General features: G+C 43.4%; 1 protein-coding gene across 2 annotated transcripts in view; it reads left to right on the top strand.

The window, feature by feature from the left end:
* REST (RE1 silencing transcription factor) overlaps nt 1–17,122 on the top strand; it is a 67,735-nt gene extending 50,613 nt beyond the window's left edge. For both annotated transcript variants that reach the window (XM_029601025.1, XM_029601015.1), the window contains exon 4: nt 10,389–17,122. In XM_029601025.1, the coding sequence (XP_029456885.1) occupies nt 10,389–12,514 (2,126 nt within the window). In that variant the 3' untranslated portion in view covers nt 12,515–17,122. The remainder of the gene's footprint in view (nt 1–10,388) is intronic.
* The last annotated feature ends 3,779 nt before the right edge of the window (nt 17,123–20,901 follow it).

Genomic DNA, 20,901 nt, shown 5'->3' with positions numbered 1-20,901 from the left:
GACATGATCATCTTTGCACACCTTTTCCCAAGCATTACCGCTTGGATGTTAGAACTTGAGAGAAGGGATGCTGTGTTTGCGTGGGGGATATTGACTGGACTGCTGGCAGCCTTCCTCCCCTTTCAAGATTAGCTTTGGTACATCCCCCTGTTGAGATTGACCTGCCCAAACGCTAAAGAAGGAGAAATTACTACTTACCTGATAATTTCCTTTCTCACAGGACAAGCAGGATGGTAGTCCTCACATATGGGTGACCATCAGGATGGAGCCCAATCACGGAAAACTTCTGTCAAAGTTTCCAGAACTTTGACTGGCCCCTACTGGGCATGCCCAGCATGGCACTAACCCTGCAGCCAGCAGGGGTCCCCCTTCAGTCTTCTTTTTTCTGCGCAGCAGTAGCCTCACATTTTAGGAGCTCTAAACACATTCTTGACAGGAATTTTCCTCATGGACTTATTTAAAATTATTTTGCCCCACAGGGGTCCCTCATCTAACTTTTCTCAGGCCGCGGTACTCCGGTAAGTTTTTCACCGTTTTTCGTCGATTACCGTTGAGTTTGGCCCTCGCAGCCTACTGGCCGTCGACTGTACCGCGACTTGATTTTTTCTATGGCCATGGTGTCGGGTTTTCGTCTGTGCCTGGACTGTACTCGCACCATATCTATCACAGACCCTCATAGAGTCTGTGTAATGTGTTTAGACCTTGAGCATGATGTCCTGACTTGCACCAAATGTGCCCTCACGACACCAAAAGGTCGCAAAGCCAGAATGGAGAAGATGGAACTCCTTTTCCGTGCTCACACCGCGACGCCGTCCATCGCATCGACATCATTGGAACCGGCACCGTCGAAGTCACACCACCATCGACAACCATCCGGTGACCGCCCGCCATCAACGTCTTCACGGCCATCGACTCCCGTTTCTCCCCCTCAAGATCGAGGGGATCGAAGGGAGAAACATCGCCATTGGCGTCGTAAGTCTCGGACCGACGAGGGAGCGAAATCATCGACCCCCCCCAACCGTCCAAGCCACCATCGAAGAAGCCCCGTCCAGGAATGGCACCGACCACTCCTGTGACCGGGACATCGAGGCCACCCTCACCCGATCGGGGTTTGGGAATAGCGATTCCGCCTGTAAAGGTGGTCCTTCCGACTGTGCCTCAGCCTCCCTCTTCCATCACGGAGCCGGAGCTGATTGCCCCAGGTCTCCAGGAAGAACTGGACCGGCTGGTCCAGGAGGCCATCGACAAGGCATTGCAACGACTCCAGGTCCCTCCGGCGCCGACACCGGCACCAAGAGTGGAACCGGTCACTGACCCAATTCCAGCAGCGCTGGCACCGCTGCTATCCCGGATGGAGGCCTCATGACTGCCCTTCCACCGGTAATTCCCGGGTTTCCGATTGCCCCGGTGCACCCCCCGATGACAGCTTCATTGGGAGGAGAAACACCGTTTCGCATTCCTCCTTCGGGGGTATTGCCTCAGCCATCGATGCCATGTCGTCCCTTGCCACCGATTCATTCATCGGGAGCGATACGCACATCGGCGCCATCGATGCCTTCGATGCCGGCACCAATGCCCCCCAGGGCGTCCACGGTGCCCCCGATGATTCCTTCGATTTTCTCGGAGCCTCAGCCGGGCCCTTCAGGTATCCAACCCCCTTCTCATCCTACAGGTCAGCCTTCTGATCCTTATGACACCTGGGGATACTTCCACAGACACCGATGACTTGCTTTCACCTCCCTCTCCTACTGAAAGTAGAAAGCGTTCTCCTCCAGAGGACTTCTCTTTAATTAATTTTGTGAAGGAAATGTCAGAATTGGTCCCTTTCCAGCTTCAGACGGAGCAAGATGATAGGCACCAGATGATGGAGCTTCTCCAATTCCTGGATGCCCCTAAAGTGATCACTTCTATTCCCATTCATCAAGTTCTTCTTGACCTCCTCAAAAAAACCTGGGAAAACCCTGGATCCGTTGCCCCAGTACACAGAAAGGCTGACACTACTTATTTGGTACAGTCAGCCCCTGGTTTTCAAAAATCTCAGCTTGACCACCACTCAGTTGTGGTGGAATCGGCTCAAAAGAAAGCAAAAAGGATGAAACCACACTCCTCTACCCCTCCTGTCAAGGAACACAAGTTCCTCAACAATATTGGTCATCGAGTGTTCCAAGGGGCCATGCTTATCTCCAGGATTGCTTCTTACCAGCTGTATATGACCCAATACAACAGGGTCATTTTCAAGCAAATACAGGACTTCTCTGAAACCCTGCCTGACCAATTTCAAGAACATCTTCAAACCCTTGTCAACAAGGGTTTCGACAAGGCATTGCCTACGATATCTTCGACACCTCCACTAGAGTGTCTGCAACTGCCATTTCGGCAAGATGCTGGGCCTGGCTCAAGTCTTCTGACCTTCGCCCAGAAGTACCAGACAGGCTCTCTGACCTGCCCTGTATAGGAGATAATCTGTTCGGTGAACAGATTCAGCAAATAGTGGCGGAATTAAAGGACCATCATGAGACCCTCAAACAGCTCTCATCGATACCTTCTGACTTCCCTTCTAGACAGCCCTTCAAGAAGGACTCTAAGAAGTCATTCTTCCGCCCAAGGAAGTACTATCCTCCACCAAGAAGGTCCCGAGTTACGAGGCCTTATCAGAAATCTCAGCCCCGGAAGCAAAAGCCACAAGCAGCTCCCCAGCCAGGGCCTGCTTCAGGTTTTTGACGTTCCCTTGGAGAGCAGCAGCCTGATCCCTCTGCCAGCCATACCAGTGGGAGGTCGATTGTGCCACTTTCACGGCATGTGGCAATCAATTACAACCGACCAATGGGTGCTAGCAATCATTGCTCAGGGTTACCACCTGAACTTTCTTGTTCTTCCACCGGAATCACCACCTCTACAAGCGTGGAGAGTAACCGACCACTCTGTCCCTCTGGAGCAGGAGGTTTCCCTTCTTCTCCAGTTAAGAGCAATAGAACCCGTCCCTCTTTCACAACAAGGCCTAGGGTTCTATTCCCGGTACTTTTTGATTCCCAAAAAATCCGGGGGGCTTCGTCCAATTCTGGACCTATGTGCCCTCAACAAGTACCTCCAGTGGGAAAAGTTCAAGATGGTAAGCTTGGGCTCGCTTCTACCTCTTCTACAAAGAGGAGACTGGCTCTGCTCTCTGGACTTCCAGGACGCGTACACCCACATTGTGATAGCTCCAGCTCATCACAAGTATCTCAGGTTTTTAGTAGGCCCAAAGCACTATCAATACCGAGTGCTTCCATTCGGCCTAGCATCTGCACCACAAGTCTTTACCAAATGTCTCGTGGTTGTCGCAGCCTTTCTCAGGAAAGAAGGTGTTAACGTCTACCCCTATCTAGACGACTGGTTAATCAGGGCCCCAACCCAACAAGCCGCTCGATCGTCCCTGGATTTGACCCTACACACTCTAATTTCTCTAGGATTTCTCGTCAATTACGAGAAATCCTATTTAGTCCCATCTCAAACCTTATCGTTCATTGGGGCAGACTTGGACTTGGACACCTTACAGGCAAAAGCCTTTTTACCTCAACAACGAGTGCAAACCCTCGTGTCCCTCGCTCATCAGTTGCAGTCTCAGTATACAGCAACAGCTCGACAATTCCTTGTCCTTCTCGGACACATGGTGTCCTCAGTCCATCTCACACCAATGGACTCTGAGGTCACAATGGATTCAAGCGACTCAGCCTCTGTCAACCATTGTCCACATCACCAACGCACTCCGTCTGTCTCTCACCTGGTGGAAAGATCAGAACAATCTCCTCCATGGACTGCCTTTTCACCTGCCAGATCCTCAACTCGTTCTCACCACTGACGCTTCCAACCTCGGCTGGGGAGCTCATGTGAACGATCTGCAGTCACAAGGATTTTGGTCTCCAGAGGAAGCCAAACACCAGATAAATTTCCTGGAGCTTCAAGCGATGCGCTATGCTCTCAGAGCTTTTCAGGATTGCCTATCAAATCACGTCATCCTGATTCAGACGGACAACCAGGTGGCCATGTGGTACATCAACAATCAGGGAGGCACAGGCTCCTTCCTTCTGTGTCAGGAAGCTGCACAGATTTGGGCGGAAGCACTCTCCCACTCGATGTACCTCAGGGCCACCTATTTGCCGGGAGTGCACAATGTCTTGGCAGACAAACTGAGTCGTGTCTTCCAACCGCACGAGTGGTCTCTCAATCCCTCCATAGCGACCCCTCTCTTCCAGCAATGGGGTCATCCCCAAATAGACCTCTTTGCGTCCCCTCAGAACCGCAAGGTGGACAATTATTGCTCCCTCATTCGCAGTGAGCGCTCTCTGCCCAGAGATGCATTCTCCCTCTCGTGGGCTGCTGGTCTGCTTTATGCATTCCCTCCACTTCCTCTTCTCTCGAAGACTCTCATGAAACTCCGTCAGGACAAGGGAACCATGATCCTGATAGCACCTCACTGGCCACGCCAAGTGTGGTTTCCCATACTCCAGGATCTCTCCATCCGCAGGCACATTCCCTTGGGAACGTACCCGCTTCTGATCACTCAGAACGATGGATGTTTACGCCATCCCAATCTTCAGGCCTTGTCCCTGACGGCATGGATGTTGAAAGGTTAATCCTTCAACTACTTAACCTTTCAGATTCCGTTTCTCGTTCACGGAAGCCTTCCACAAGAAAGTCTTATTCCTATAAATGGAAAAGGTATACATCATGGTGTTCTTCGCAATCCCTTTTCCTGTCCAATCCCAAGGTTTTTGGACTATCTCTGGCACTTATCGGAATCAGGTCTAAAGACCTCTTCCATCAGAATGCATGTCGGTACAACCCCTCGTAACACGTTTTCTTAAAGGCTTGCTCCATATCAAGCCACCTTTACGTCCTCCGGCCCCTTCTTGGGACCTTAATCTGGTTCTCGGGCGGCTCATGAAACCACCATTCGAACCTCTTCACTCCTGTGACCTAAAATATCTTACATGGAAAGTGATTTTCCTTTTGGCTATCACTTCAGCTCGCAGGGTTAGTGAGTTACAGGCCCTAGTTACCTATCCGCCTTACACTAAACTCCTGCCTAAGTTTTTGCCTAAGGTAGTTTCGGAGTTTCACATTAATCAATCCATCATACTACCCATCTTCTTTCCCAGGCCCCACTCCAACCCAGGGGAACAGGCTCTGCATACCCTTGATTGTAAACGGGCTCTAGTGTTCTACCTAGACCGTACAGTTGCCTACAGGAAGAGCAGTTAGTTATTCGTCTCTTTCCATCCTAACAAATTAGGGCAACCTGTGGGTAAGCAGACTCTCTCCTCCTGGTTGGCAGACTGCATATCTCTTTGCTACCAGCAAGCAGGCATTCCTTTTCAAGACCGTGTTAAAGCACACTCTGTGAGGGCCATGGCGACTTCAGTAGCACACCTACGATCGGTGCCGCTTCCTGATATTTGCAGGGCTGCCACCTGGAGGTCTCTCCACACTTTCGCAGCCCACTATTGTTTGGACAAAGCCGGAAGACAGGATTCCATCTTCGGCCAATCTGTCCTGCGTAACCTATTTCCAACGTGACGTACCAACACCCTTCCGCCTGCCCGGTGGGGTTCAGGATGCCCTCTACCAAATTTCACCCCAGTTGTTATGCCTGTTGCACGCCGTTGGGTACATTTGGTACATGTTCGGACATCCTCAGCTCGGTACTCACCCATATGTGAGGACTACCATCCTGCTTGTCCTGTGAGAAAGCAAATGTTGCTTCTCTGTAACAGGTATTCTCACAGGACAGCAGGATGTTAGTCCTCACGAAACCCGCCCGCCACCCCGCGGTGTTGGGTTTGTAACGTTTTGTTTTATTTTTCGGCACTGCCTGTAGCTTTCAAATAAGACTGAAGGGGGACCCCTGCTGGCTGCAGGATTAGTGCCATGCTGGGCATGCCCAGTAGGGGCCAGTCAAAGTTCTGGAAACTTTAACAGAAGTTTTCCGTGATTGGGCTCCATCCTGATGATGTCACCCATATGTGAGGACTAACATCTGCTGTCCCGTGAGAACACCTGTTACAGGTAAGCAACATTTGCTTTCCTCTAGTAAAGGCCGTTCAGTCCTAGACCCACCCTTGGCTGCCAATGTTTAAATTTGTGGTTAGCTTTTCTTTGGGCAAAGTATGATTCCTGCTCACAGTTTTGTGAAGCCATATCGCACAACTTTAACGCAAATTTTAACTACACCTTTTTCATTTGCGTAAAGCCATGCAATATGGCTTTATCGCAGTTGCGATGTTTTTCGCACATGTGGTTTTAAGCTCCTGGAGAGCTAGCCAAGCTATCAGGGCCCCGAACAGAACAGTGCTCTCTTGTGAAGATTTGATGACCTTCGGAGGGAGGAAACTCACCCAAAGATGAGATTTGTGCAGTGTTCTCTCAACCTAGCTTGATGTTACCCAGGTAGAGAGTCCACTGAATAAGGGGTAAGAGAAAACGCGCATCCAAGGGCAGGTTAACAGTATCTGCCTGAAAGTAACTTTGAAAAATAACATTTAACATGTGAATTGGAGAAGATAGAAAGAGAGATAAGGTGGCATTGGGGATTAACTATATACAGTTACTTTACAAGGGGAACCACAGGGGTGGTTGATGGAGAACTGGGGAAGATTCATTTCTAAGCAGGGGTGGGGGGCCTGGGCAAGGGGGCTCAGTTTTTGGCGGGAAGGCTTTTAGGAAGAGCCAGGTTTTGAGGTGTTTTTTGAAAATTTGAGTAGAAGGTTCATTTCTGAGGAGGGGCGGGGGAGAGTTCCATAGCGTGGGACTGGTTACTGATATGGCTCGTTTTCAGGTATAGGTGAGGTGCGCTGTTTTGGAGTTGGGGATGGTGAGGAGCCCAGAGTTCATAGATCTGAGGTTTCTATGTGGGGTATATGGGAGTATGGCAGAGTTTAACCAATCCATCTTATTGTTGATCATTTTTTTATGGATGAGGGTTAGGGTTTTATATTATTCTTTGGCTGATGGGTAGCCAATGTAGTTCTTTGAGGGTGGGGGGGGTGATGTGGTTGCATTTTTTGATGTTTATGATAGATCTAGCGGCGGCGTTTTGTAGTACCTGTAGTGGTCTGATGGTGGCTTCGGGGAGGCCAACGAGTAGAGTATTGCAATAGTCGAGTTTGGAAAAGAGTATTGTTTGGTGGACGGTTCAGTAGTCTTGGGCATGAAGAAAGGTTTGAGTTTTTTCAGGGTTTTCAGTTTAAAGAATCCGTCCTTGATCATTGCGGAGATGTGATGTTTGAAGTGTAGCTCGCTATCGATGGTTACTCCTAGGTTTTTTGTAGCATGAGTAAGTTGTGACCCCTTGGGGTTAGGTGTGAAGTTGTTGGGGAGGGGTGAGGATCTCGGTCTTGTTTAGGTTGAGGCAGAGTGACAGTTGTTACAGAAGAAGAGTTATTTTTGTGAGGAGATGATTCCAGTTTTTCAGAGTATTTTCGATGGTTTTTTCTATGGGGAGCAGGATTTGTATGTCGTCCGCGTATACATAGTATGTGAGGTTTGAATCCGAGACTAACTGGCAAAGCAGGAGGGGGTTTATGTTAAATAGGGTGGGGGAGAGGGAAGATCCCTGTGGGATGCCATGCGGAAGGGGTATCTGGGAAGATTCTGAAGTATTTATCTTTATATTGAATGTTCTGTTTGTGAGAGAGGCCAATTTCTTGGAGTCTGGTTAGTAGAGTTTTGTGATTGATGGTGTCGAAGGTGGCGGATATGTCAAGGAGAATCAAGAGGTAGGAGTGGCCACGGTCGAGACCTCTAAGGATAGTGTTGGTGAGGGTGAGAAGAAGGGTTTCGGTGCTGAATGGTTTCCTGAAACCATGTTGTGCTGGTAGCAGGATGTTCTGGTTTTCGAGGTGATCCGTGAGTTGATTGCTGTTTTTTTTTCGAGAATCTTGGCAATGAATGGGAGGTTGGAGGCTGGTCTGTAGTTTTCTGGGTCAGATTTGTCAAGTTGCGGTTTTTTGAGGATGGGTTTGACTACTGCATTTTTGAGCTTGTCAGGGAAGATGCCTTTCTCGAGGGATAAGTTGATTATATCGTCTATTGGTCTGGAGATGAGCTTGGTGACGAGTTTTAAGGTTTTGATGGGTATTGGGTCCAGTGGATGTGTGGTGGGTTTAGTCTTTTGAATGAAGGATTCAATTTCAGTGGATGCAACGGGTTCAAAATGTGACCACGTGGTGTAGTGAGAGGGTGGTTCTGGTAGGTCACTATTGACTGGGGGGGATCTTGTCAATGATGTTGGAGACTTTATCTTTGAAGAAGCATGCTAGGTTATCACTGGAGATGGTGGGGATGTCTTGGGTTGTAGCATTTTGGTTAGGTCTGCAACGTAGGAGAAAAGTGTCCTAGGGTTGAATTGGTATTCGTGGATTTTTTTTGTATAGAAATTCCAGTTTGCTGTGCTGAGGTCGGTTCGGGCATTGGGGTTCTTCTCCATTGTTTTTCTGTTTGGCTCAGGGTTCGTTTTGTGTTTTTGAGTTCAGGGGTGTACCAAGGGGTCTTGTGCTTGGCTGATGTTTTGATTACTTTTCTTAAGGTGGGGCATTTTGAATTGGCTATATCTGAGTTGATGGCGGAGTTGACGTCATTCTTGTCGATGGTCTTTAAGGCTTCGGGTAGTAATTCGGCAAGTTCGTCACTGGAGCAGGGTTTAGTGAATTCAATGACGTTGGTGTGACAGGCTGACTTTGTGAGGGGAAGTTGAAGATGGAACTTGGTTTGGACGAGTTTATGGTCGGACCAAGGTGTTGCAGTGGTTGTGGGTGGGTGTATATTGGATATTTTGTTGTTGGTGAAAATTAGGTCAAGGGTATGACCGGATTTTTGGGTGGGGGTGTTGATGATTTGGTTGAATCCATAGTGAACATGGTGGAAAGGAGGAGTTCACAGGTTGGAGAGAGAGGGTTGCGTCGATGTGGAGATTTGAAGTCCCCTAGTATGATGGCGGGGTCCTGCATGTTGATGATGGTGGTTATTGTTTCGATCAGGGGGAATAGGTTGTGTTGGAGTGCTCCAGGGGGTGCGTAGAGAAGGAGGATTTGGAGGTTTTTGGATTTAAACAGGTTGGTCTCGAATGGGGGGGGGAGGTTGAAGGAGAATTTATATTTCTTATGTGCTGTGAATAGTAGGCTGCCCCCTTTTCTTTTTGGTCTAGGGATGGAAAAAATGTTGTAGATGTCTTTGGGGAGCTGGTTCAGTAGTACACGTCAGTGCTTTTCAGCCAGGATTCGGTGATGCAGAAGATGTCGGGTAGGGTGTCAAGGAGTAGGTCATGGAGGATGGGGATTTTCTTGGTGATTGACTGGGCGTTGATGAGGAATAGGGTAAGGATGGTAAACGGGGACCAGAGGACCCTGGGGTTGATGGTGATGTTGGTGAGGCGTCTGGCGAGGTAGGTGTGGTGTGTGAGAGTTTTGTTGGGATAGTGAGAGTGGAAGGGGTTGGGGTTATGGTTATGGCGGTGGATGAGTTTGGGAATGGGGCGAGGTGCTGCCATGTCGGATGAATGTGGAGGTCGGGAGCAGACACTGTTTGTAAGGAGCTTGGAGCGGAGGAAAGGTCTTTCACATATCAAAATTTGTGTTTGATATGTGAAAGACCTGCTGTATGGCAGGTCCACTACTCACCCATAGCTTATCTGGCGATCTCCATAACCAGATATTCAGAGGATTCCATTTAACTGGATAAGTCTGACTTATCCGGCTAAGTAGCATTTTAATATCAGGCTTGATATTTGCAAATTAACTATACTTGCTGATGATTACAAAAAAATGTAAAACTTTTAAATAATTCACAAAAAAATGATATCCATATCAGCCAAAAGACTGATTTTATCTAATAGGAAAAAATTTGATGCATATAGAAAGCCATACTGCACACTTGAGTTTTTAGCTGTCCTTGAGAGAGACCCATTTTAAATAATTTGGAAATTTTCCAATATACGATCATAAACTTGATAGAACTTTGAGTATACAGAACCGTAGTTAAAAAAAAAAAAAATGTGTGTTTGATATGTAAAAGACGACTTAACAACTCTAATTTCTATTTTTCTACAATGCATTCAATGGACCAGTTGGGTATGGAATCCATTTACTAACATAACTATTGAGTGATCAGTACTGGTAGGTATTCTTACATGTGATGTAATTCTTGCCTTTATTTGTTATGTTTTATATGAATGTTGTAAATGTATTATCCTCCAATATAAAATGACATTTAATTTTGTTAAAATGACTTGCATGTTATGCATCTTGAACAAATAAGCATGACACCTTTGTGAATGTATTGTGTGTATAATTTTATTGATCAGTAATATTGTTAGCTGTGCTTGGTTTCTCACTAATATTTATCTGTTTCCTTAGGTGAGAAGCCATTTAAATGTGAACAGTGCAGCTATGTGGCAGCCAACCAGCATGAAGTGACTCGCCATGCAAGACAGGTTCACAATGGTCCGAAGCCCCTGACATGCCCCCATTGCGATTATAAAACAGCAGATCGGAGTAACTTCAAAAAGCATGTGGAGCTCCATGTAAATCCACGCCAGTTCCTCTGCCCAGTGTGCGACTATGCTGCATCCAAGAAATGCAACCTGCAGTACCACATTAAATCCAGACACCCGGATTGCTCAGACATCACAATGGATGTTTCCAAAGTGAAACTGCGGACCAAAAAAAATGAAACAGATTTTTCAGATTCTGCTGCAAGTGAGAAATCTGACAGAGAACACACAAAGCTTAAAGGCGAGGCAGAGGAAAAGAAGAATGAAAAAACTGTAAAAGTGGAGAAAAGGGAGAGCTCAAAAGATAAAGTAAGCACTGGTCCTTTTATGGGCCAGGTGAAAACTAAAAGGCATAAGGTAGCCCCTGAGAACAAGAATGTGATGGATATGAAAACTGAAAAACGCTTGGATAAATCCAGTAAAACAAAAGGTGTCAAAAGAAAAGCTGAAGCTGAATTCGCTACAGTAAAACAAGATCTTATAAATCACACATATGGTACAAAAAAGAAAATGAAACTGGAATGCAAAACTAGAGCTTCTCAGAAAATCCAGAAGAAACATATCAAATGTAAGACATCCAAAAAGCAAAAGTCCTGTCTCAAGAAAGGCAAGAAAAAGAAAGTTTTAAGAAATAAGTACAAGAAGAAAATTAAAAAACTAGTTGCTCAAGGAAAGCGCCAAAAGAAGTTAATTCCTAGGAAGACTATGGTTGTAAAGGATGTCAGTAGAATAGCTGACCCTTCTGATCAGCAGAAGGCGCTAGAATCTAGTGATGTTTTTCCTGTGCTAGTAGACTGTGCTTCTCATGTTGCCAATACAGATAAGAGCAAGAAGAATGAACTTCCCACACAATCACCAGCTGAGAAAGTAGTAGAGTTGGGGGTGGAAGCTAAGGAGTTGCTTGTTGAAGTGGAGGAGAGTAGAGAAACTACCAATCAGACTAAAACTGAAAAGCAGCCGGAGAATGAGGTTACAACTAGCTGCACCAAGGCACTTTCCAGTGCACTGCCCTCTAAGCAAATCTTAAAGGTACTAGCAGATGATGTGATGGATGACAGGCATCCAGCAGATCCAGGTGACACACATGACGAGCATCCGGTGGACCTAGTCGACATGCACTACAAGCACCCAGTGAACTCAGTTAACACGCATGATGAGCACCCGGCGGACCCAGTTGACATGTGCTTTGAGCACCCGGCAAACCCAATTGACATGCGCTATAAGCACCCAGCGAACCCAGTTGACAAGAGAGAAGAGCTCCCAGTGGACCCAGTTGACGCACACAATGAGCTCCCGGCGGACCTAGTTGACACGCTTGATGAGCACCCAGCGGACCCAGCTGACTTGCTTGACAAAAACTTGGTGAATCCAATTGACACGCTTAATGAGCATGTGGCAAACCCAGTTGACACACTTGACAAGCACTCAGCAGACCCAGTTGATATGCGCGATGGGCGCCAGGCAGACCCAGCTGACATGCCTGACAGATGCCTGGAAGGCCTTACTGAATCAAATGAAGATCATCAGGAAAATACAGTACACAAAACATGTGAAATACTGCAGGTGACAAATTCAGATCTGATCGATCAGGCTAATACTGACATTCCTAATAAAGAAAAGACACAAGGACATTGTGAGAAGAAGTCAAAAGAAGCTGTGTTTGTGCTCGACAAAGATAACACTGCTGTGGTTGAATCCATGGAAATGGATGAGGATGAAGGTATTCATAGCCATGATGGCAGTGACATAAGTGACAATATTTCAGAAATAAGTGATGATTCTGGGTTAAATGGGGCACGTTCCATACCAAAAGCAATGGGAAGTAAAGCTGTTGTATCAGAATCAGCTAAATCCAAGGTGACTGTGGAGAAGTTTGTTTGTATATTTTGTGATCGTACATTTAGAAAAGAAGGAGAATATAGTAAGCACCTGAATCGTCATTTGGTAAATGTGTACTACCTTGAGAAAGCAGCAAAGGGGCAGGAATAAGTAAAGCCCCTTGCTGGTGAGGTTTTGAGTTTAGTTTCTAATTGCTGCCTCATATTATGTAAAGTTATTCTAGACAAGTTTTGCTTTTTATCTTAAGTACTGTTTGTTTTTGACTTGTTGATTTAGATGAAAACCTCTCTGCTGCCTTTACTATGTGATATTGAATCTATTAACCTAATATGTCCCTTGTTTAGAAAGTGTTGCTAAGGGACATAATGGTTTGTGTTTTGTTAACTTGGTGTACAACTATAGTCTGGTTAAAAAACAATATTAAGCTTAGCTGAGTAAATTATTGTCTAAATCAGAGATTTAGTGAACAGACTATCATCTATGTGTAAACTGTACCATTGAGATTCAAGTGGTGGTGGTCAAGACTAGTATTTGAGGGAGAAGTTGTTAATTTTTAACTGCTAGTTTTTCCCAAATTAATCTTTAGTTTTGTCTTCAGCTTGATGAATCTTGGTGTGCTAAGTGGTGAATTATTCTGAATAGTTTATCTAATAGAATGATTGCTTCTGTTTGATAAAGTGAGCACTTTGGGTGGAAAGAAGAGAATGATATTAGAGGTTAACTTGCTTTGATTCAAAAATTAGTGTATTCTTGAACAGATTTTTCACATCCCATAACCAGACACTGAGACTTGGAGAGAGTACGGTCTCTGTTGCATACTGAACTTCTGATTGGAGACAGATATTTTTTGGAAATATACCCTGATGTGTCTTGGTAGATATTGATGGTGGTGTTAAGGATCAAGCAATAGACTTTTTAAAAGACTTATCATGGTGCTTTAAGGGCTCACAGTATTGCACATTGCATTTTTTATTTTATCTATGCAGTTTAAGTCTTTAGAAATAGTATTTGTGCTATATATGTATACTTTGTGATATACATGCTTATTTTGTTTATGTAATTTCTTTATTTTCAAACCTTCAGGTTGGTTGCTTACCATGAGTCATCTTATAGTATACCGCCCTTGAGTTTTATATTTTTATGAGACATTCCTAGCTGTTGAAAACTTTTCAAAAAATGGCAGATTATTTTGCAAAATTATCTTAAACTGAAAAATTTGTAGCCAAACAAGTCAAGCAGGAAGATTTCTAACTTTATCATACTCTAAGCATTTTTCTTGCAAAGCAGAGTGAAAATGTAATCACATTGGTGTGGATTTTATTTAATAATAGGGAGCATAGATGGACTGTCCAGTGATGGTCATTAATTTTCTTCAGACTTTCCTATTACTTGCAGCAAGGACAGTTCATAAATTGCACATTCAGCATATAGCATTGCTGTAATATGTTTCACTTTAAACGTTTTGTTTGTTTTAACTTTACTTTGCATTATAGTCTACCACTCCTGAAAGGATTGGTAAGCAGCAAACCTGGAAAGGAAAGATTTAGAACTTTCTATTTCTCTTTATCCATTCAAGTTAATGGATTAAAATACCACTTGAGGCTACCAAACCATCAGGTATTAAAGAAGAGATGGATAAATACCAGGTGGCATTTAAATTCCACCCTAATTAAAATGTTACTTCAGGTCCTACTTATGATAAAGATGACTCATTATCAATACCTATTAATAGCTTAGACTGGAACTGTTAATAGTGAAAAGTAAGCCTATACATATGTGTATCACATTTGTGGCTATTTGGGATCTCTCAGCATAACTATACCATACAAGTTAAAGTAGCACATCTTAAATGGAATACAAAATTGTAAGATCTAAAAGAATATAACATTTTAATTTGACTCTGAGAATAGGTGTGCTGCTAAAGTGGCTCATTAAGTAAAAATAGTTACCTTGGGCATGTCTACGCCTACATACAGTGTACAGGTACTCAAGGCACATACTTGAGTACCTGTAGACTGATAGTTCAGATCTCTGGAATGTGCTGCCCTTTGTATGGTAAAGGCAAAAATGCTGAGCACTATGCCACCATATTATTTTATGCCTGATGAGAGACTAATATATATATATATATATATATATATATATATATATATATTATATATATGTGTGTGTATGCATACATCTAGCAAATATAGACTGACATTGAACATAATGACCTGAAGGGAATACATAAATGAAAGGGGATTTTCTAAAGCTGAAAACTGAGAAGAGTATTACCTCCAAAGGTCACTGTGAACTTCTGAGAGGGACAGTCATTTTTTTTCTGTTGCTATAACATCAGTGTCGGTCTATATATGTTTTATGAAACTGATTTGAAAAGCATAAAAAATAATGTGATTTCACTTGACTGTTGATTGAAATGTGACTTCCCAGGGAAATAGTTTTATCTATATTCATTCATGTAATTTTTGAATGAATTGGAAGTTCTGTTAACAAATCTAAAATATCTGTTTATCCATGGCTATATTTCTTCTGGAATCTCAAGGGTTTGTCCACATTTCAAAGTAGGTGCAAATCTAACTTGAATGAATAGAGTGCAGAGATGCTTTTGCATATATGGTTCTTTAGCATAATAGGAGGCCAAAGATTTGAGGGAAAAAATTTCCCTGGGGCAGAAATAAGTTCTTTTATTTTGTATAGTATGTTTTCTTGTTTATATGTGATTAGATATTGTGGAATAGCTATCTTGACTCTGACAATCATTGCCAACTGAAGATCAAGTTGCAACTATATATTTATGTTTAAACCTTTAAAAAAAAAATAAAACTAGGTAATATTTTGTCTTCCTAAACAACCAGTTGTAAGTGCTCTTTCTAGATGCTGCTTTATTAACAAAGGTTCTTGCTTTTCCATTTTAAAATGTTGCCACCTTTTGTAAGAGGTTTGATCAGAGATTGGGAATTCCAGTACCATGTAGAGATATACGAATATCTTCATAACTAGGAACAAAAAAGAAGGTGTATGTGTATATGGATCATATGTGTCTATACATCTGTATGTGGATATGCTTATACATGTATTTCAAAATGTTTTGCAATATTCTAATTTTAGTTTCCAGTAAGGGGAAATTTCTCCTAATATTTGACTAAGGAATAGACTGTCCCATCCTGTTTTTTTTATGATTCAGTCAAAAAGCAAGGCCTATTTTAGGCAATAATCCTTACCAAATAATGCAGTGGTACTCAAACTTCATTTGAGCTATAACAAAACAGGATGCACCACAAAAATATTACTCTGAAACCCAGTGTTTCATGCATTTTGTATTGTAACTGCAATTCTAAGCACTAAAGTGAGTTGTATTAGTTTATTAAGTTGAAAGCCAATAACTAGTTTTTACCCTTAGTTTTCTTTGTTTGGGAATGCCTTATTGTTTTTTTTAGCTCTTAACCTGTTTGTAAGCATTTTGACATGCACAGTTTGAGGACCACTGTTACAATGGGCGTTGCACGTCTGTAATGTTAACATTTTAGAAATGTATATAACTATTTGTCTCTGTGAGCGAAGATGTATACCGTTAAACATCCATTCTAGCAGAAATATTCTGTTTTCATCCCAACCATTGTGTGAGTTCTGAATGTTATTAATGTATGAAACCTGTTGGAATTCCCAAATTTTGTCTATCTCTTAAGTAGAATAATAGACACAGAGTTTGGCAATATGTTAACACAAACTAGCAAAAAATCATAATTAGCTACATGTAGCTCTCTTGTTTGTAACTAAATGGTTTGATATTGCTAACATTCTAAATAAGGTGTAAAACTGAGTAACGTTTTCTCAAGCACATATTTTATTTTACTGTTCGTTAAACATATGTGCTGCAGTGCATTTCACTTCCTGAAGTTTTTAATTTCGTATCCATTTTCCTTGATCTCATACTTTCTGTTTTACATTAATACCTATCACAGTATCCCACTGGACTAGCTTAGCTATTAGGAGAGAACCTAGTGCTGAATTACATCAGTTGGCACCTTACTGTACAAGGAACAGTTTTTGTAATATTGTGTGTAGGATCCATGTTTATATATACTTGATTATACATAGATACAGATCCAGGAATATCTGCTTGGACAAATATGCCTAACAAATTCAGAATCAGGGCCTCTTTTCTCTTTTGGCATTGCCCTCTTCCAAACTAGGGCTATGGTAGAAATAATTGCTATCAGTACATCTGCTTACTTCAGCTTCCTCTCTTATATGTTTATTTGCAAAGTTTCACATGGCTGGTAACCTTTTATTCATGTAAAAGAAAACTGATATAATATTGACTCAGTCCAAAAGCTAATTAGATTTGTTTTCGTCAGTTGTATATATGCTTTCCTCTTTTTCCCTTTACAATGACAGTATGTGGAATTTTTTCTAAACTGGTTCTGTTTTTTATGTTTTTGGCATCAAGTTGGAAGCTTTTCTTTTTTTTTTTTTCTTTTTTTTTTTACAGTGCAATACTTGTATTATTTTCTGAATTAAACCAAAGGTATTTTTTTCCATGTTTCTAGCTATCAACTGTAGCAGTACTTAAGAATGTTGAATACATTTTGTAATAGATACCAAGATAAACCTGATTGCAAATCCTGTTTTTTTTCTTAAACCATGTACAAGTCTTTAGTTCAACCTGTAGTATGAAATTGCATTATATTAACCATTTTGAGTGTATTTTCATAAGCATAGTTATGATTGAATAAACTTTATTAAGAAACATGACTTTTTTATGAATGCACTACTAGCAAGTACTTTCTTTGTCTTGGCAGACTTTTTCTATATATATATTTTAAATATTTGCTCATATATACATAATGTGTGTTTTTTTGTGCTTAAACTGTACATCAATGCATTTCAGCTATGATTATTTCTTGTATAAATATAGTCTACATGGTAATTAATTTGTGTTCTATTATTTTAAACAATTCTATTACTTTTACATTTATATACCTTTAAGCATGTCTTCTAGAAGGCTGCAGCCTATCTATAATTCTATATATCTGGCATTTGTTTATTTATTTGGATTTATAAAATTGCCTTTTCAAAAAAATGCCCTATTGCTTAAATCACTGCTCAAAAAAATAAGAAAAGCATAGCTGTGACTCCGAAAATCTAAACCTTTTTAGGTATATGATTTTGTGCTTTATGAAAAGATGTGTACATGTTTAATATACTTAAACTGAATGAGAAAAGTGACTTAATTTGATATTCATGTTTCACATAAAACTGTGGTTATTTTCATCATTATGGGAAGAAACCTTGTATAGAGCCTGTATAATTAAAATATTTGTCTGATACTGCACTCTTCACTTTTTGGTCAAATGTCAAGAACCTGCTGAGCAGACAAGATGAGCTGGTAATTTTTCCCAGGTTACCTTGAGCCAAATTTTCATCAGCACCTGACCAGCTAGGTTTGTGGCTGAAAATTTCCTAAATCTAGATCCAGCTAGATTTATCTGGCTAACTTTCAAAGTTAGGCCTATATTTACTAAGGGTTTTTCCCATTCTGTGTCTATGGGGAAAATGCTTAGTAAATGACCCCCTTAGTTAGTTAACAAATGGTTGGGCTTTCAGAAGGTTTATCTGTATTCTAAGCATTCATTAAAATGCAGGGAAATACTAATGTGTGTGGTAACCTCTTGCACTTTCCCAGCAACAATAACATGACCACCAAATGAAGGGGATACATGTTCTTAAAAGGGTAAGCATGTCTTAATAGATTAAATTTCCTCAGATTTACATGGAAACTAATTAAAATCACCCATATTGCAACAAGGAAGAATGTAGTCTGGTCATGTTTCTGCCTTTTAAATGCCTGCCTACAAAACATAGAAATATAATAAATGTGTGTACTTGGGAGAGGTGGAGTGGTCATCATTGAAAGAATCAACTATGAGTATTTACAAATTTATTTGACTCCAGTTTTATTGATTCTCTCCTAAATTGGCTGTTGGGAGTTATTTTTAGCATATTAGTAATCTAACTATCCTGAAAAGATAGGATTGGAACCATTGCAGGAAAACAGACAGTTACACACACTGGGGTAGATTTTAAAAATTTGCGCGATCGCGTACTTTTGTTCACGTACCAGGCACGAACAAAAGTATGCTGGATTTTATAAAATACGCACGTAGCCGCGCGTATCTTATAATCCGACCCGGGAGCTAATCCGGAGGCCTCGACCACGCCCCCGGGCCCGCCCCCAAAATGCCGCGGCATTTCGGGAACGCCCCCGACACGCCCCCTCCCCGCCCCTTTTACGAAGCCCCGGGACTTACGCACGTCCCGGGGCTCTGTGCGCGCCGGCGGCCTATGCAAAATAGGTGCGCCGGCGCGCGTAAATCTAGCCGGATTTACGCGCGCAGGGCATTTAAAATCCGCCCCACTAATTTTAGTTATCTTGATAAATCAGTACTTGGTTAAAACTTACCTGAACTCCCAGGGAGGATAACTTTCATTCTCCTAGGTCAAGAAAGATGATAGTCCTCACACATGGGTAACATCATCGGATGGAGCCCAGCAAGGAAAACTTATGTCAAAGTTTCTGGAACTTTTACATTTATATACCTTTCTGTAACTTTGACTAGGCACACTGAGCATGCTTTAATCCATGTGTCCATGCAGGAGCATCCCATCTCGGTGCTGCTGGTTAGCAGAGAGACAGATGGTGGTGTACCTAGTCCAGCCGTCCACTGGGTTCAACCGCCTTCAACTCCCCTACCGATTGGTGGTGGTGGAGTCTGCCCTGAAAAAGGCTAATAAGATTCGTACCCATGCCTCTGCTCCTCCAAGGTGTGAGCATAAAGCTCTTGATGCGTTGGGACGCCGAGAATTCCAGGGTGCCATGCTCATGGCCCGTATAACCTGCTACCAACTTTACATGTGTAAAAGACGACAATATTCCCGAAACCTATGGACAAAGGCCCTGGAATTTAGTGAGTGTCTACCTCAACAATTCTAGGAGGACTTCGTCTGTTGTCCAGCAGGGTTTAGAGTGTGATAAGCATGAAATATGCTCAGGTTATGACGTTTTCGAGACAGCCATCAGATCCGCTGCAGCAGGCATTGGTGCCCATTGGATGGCATGGCTATGAGGTATAGGACCATCTGGCTGACTTGCCTTGAACCCGAGAGAACCTGTTGGAGACAGGATTAAGGAGGCTGTAGTTCAGCTGAAGGATTACCAAGAGACCCTTCAGCAATTCTCGGCTAGTACTTCCGAGACCCAGCCTACAAGAAAGCCCCCATGGCAATATCCTAAACAACCTTTCTATAGACCTCGTAAATATTACCCACCTGCACCGAGGTCCAGGGCTCAAAGACCTGACCCCAAGACAAGGCAGAGACAGCCTAGACCACCTCAGGCGTCTATAGTCCCACCGCAGAGCCCCGCCAAGGGGTTTTGACTGACGGTTAGGGAGCATCAGCCAGCCTTCTCCTTGAAACCCTGGCCCCCCGGTCAGAGATCATCTTCAGCTATTTGCAGATCGGTGAACTCTCCATCACATTGGACCTCTGGGTCCTATCCATCATTTGTCAGGGTTACCAACTGCATTTCCAGCGACTTCCACTCTGCTTCCTCCTCCTCACTGGAGAGCGGCTGGGGACATCCAGATACTTCGAGTGGAGCTCTCCGCTCTCATTTCTGCTCAGGCGGTCAAACCCATTCCACCCAGCCAACAGGGCAAAGGGTTCTACTCCAGGTACTTTCTAATCCCCAAGAAGATGCGTGGTCTCAGGCCCCTTTTGGACCAGAGAGCTCTAAACCGCTTCTTGGTAAAGAAGTTCAAAATGGTCTCACTGGGTATCCTAACTCCCCTTCTCCAAGCAGGAGACTGGGTCTGCTCCCTCAATCTAAAAGACAGATATGTCCATATCCCCATTTTTCAGGTGGATCGGCAGTACCTAAGATTCCTGGTCGACTGACAGCACTACCAATAATGAATCCTACCTTTTGGCCTCGCATCTGCATCCCGTGTTTTCACCAAATATCTGTCAGTTGTCGGGGCACATCTTTGAAGGCATGGAGTTCTGTTTTTTCCTACCTCGACGATTGGCTCATCAAGGGCAAATCCTGACAGGGGGCACAGAGTGCCATGTGCCTAACAATCAACACCTTGGAGACCCTGTGTTATGTTTGGGAACGCTAGAAGAACGATCCCAACTTGAGGGGATTGTGTGCCCTTGGGCCTCGGCACGACCCCAGACGAATCCAAGACAGCACCGAGGGTTGGCGAGGCGTGTCCCAGCATGGGCGAAGACAAAGTCTGCCAGATTTGCATGCTTCTGGAAGCCAACAACATTATGTTGGTTAGTGAACAGTCCTCTGACCGTTCCCAGCCCTTTCAGACCTGCCGCTAGGTAACGGCAAGAAGCAGCAGGCCGGACTGAGGATGAGGGCAGACGGAGGCCTTGTGACACAGAAGACTCAAGACGAGATGAGAAGACTCTGGATGTGGACCAGGAACTTGGAAGACTCTAGACGAGATGAGGAACTTGGA

The sequence above is a fragment of the Rhinatrema bivittatum genome, chromosome 1 (genome assembly GCF_901001135.1).
Source record: "Rhinatrema bivittatum chromosome 1, aRhiBiv1.1, whole genome shotgun sequence".
Taxonomy (NCBI): domain Eukaryota; kingdom Metazoa; phylum Chordata; class Amphibia; order Gymnophiona; family Rhinatrematidae; genus Rhinatrema; species Rhinatrema bivittatum.
The sequence above is the reverse complement of the archived record's forward strand: the minus strand, read 5'-3'. Positions and strand labels throughout refer to the sequence as shown.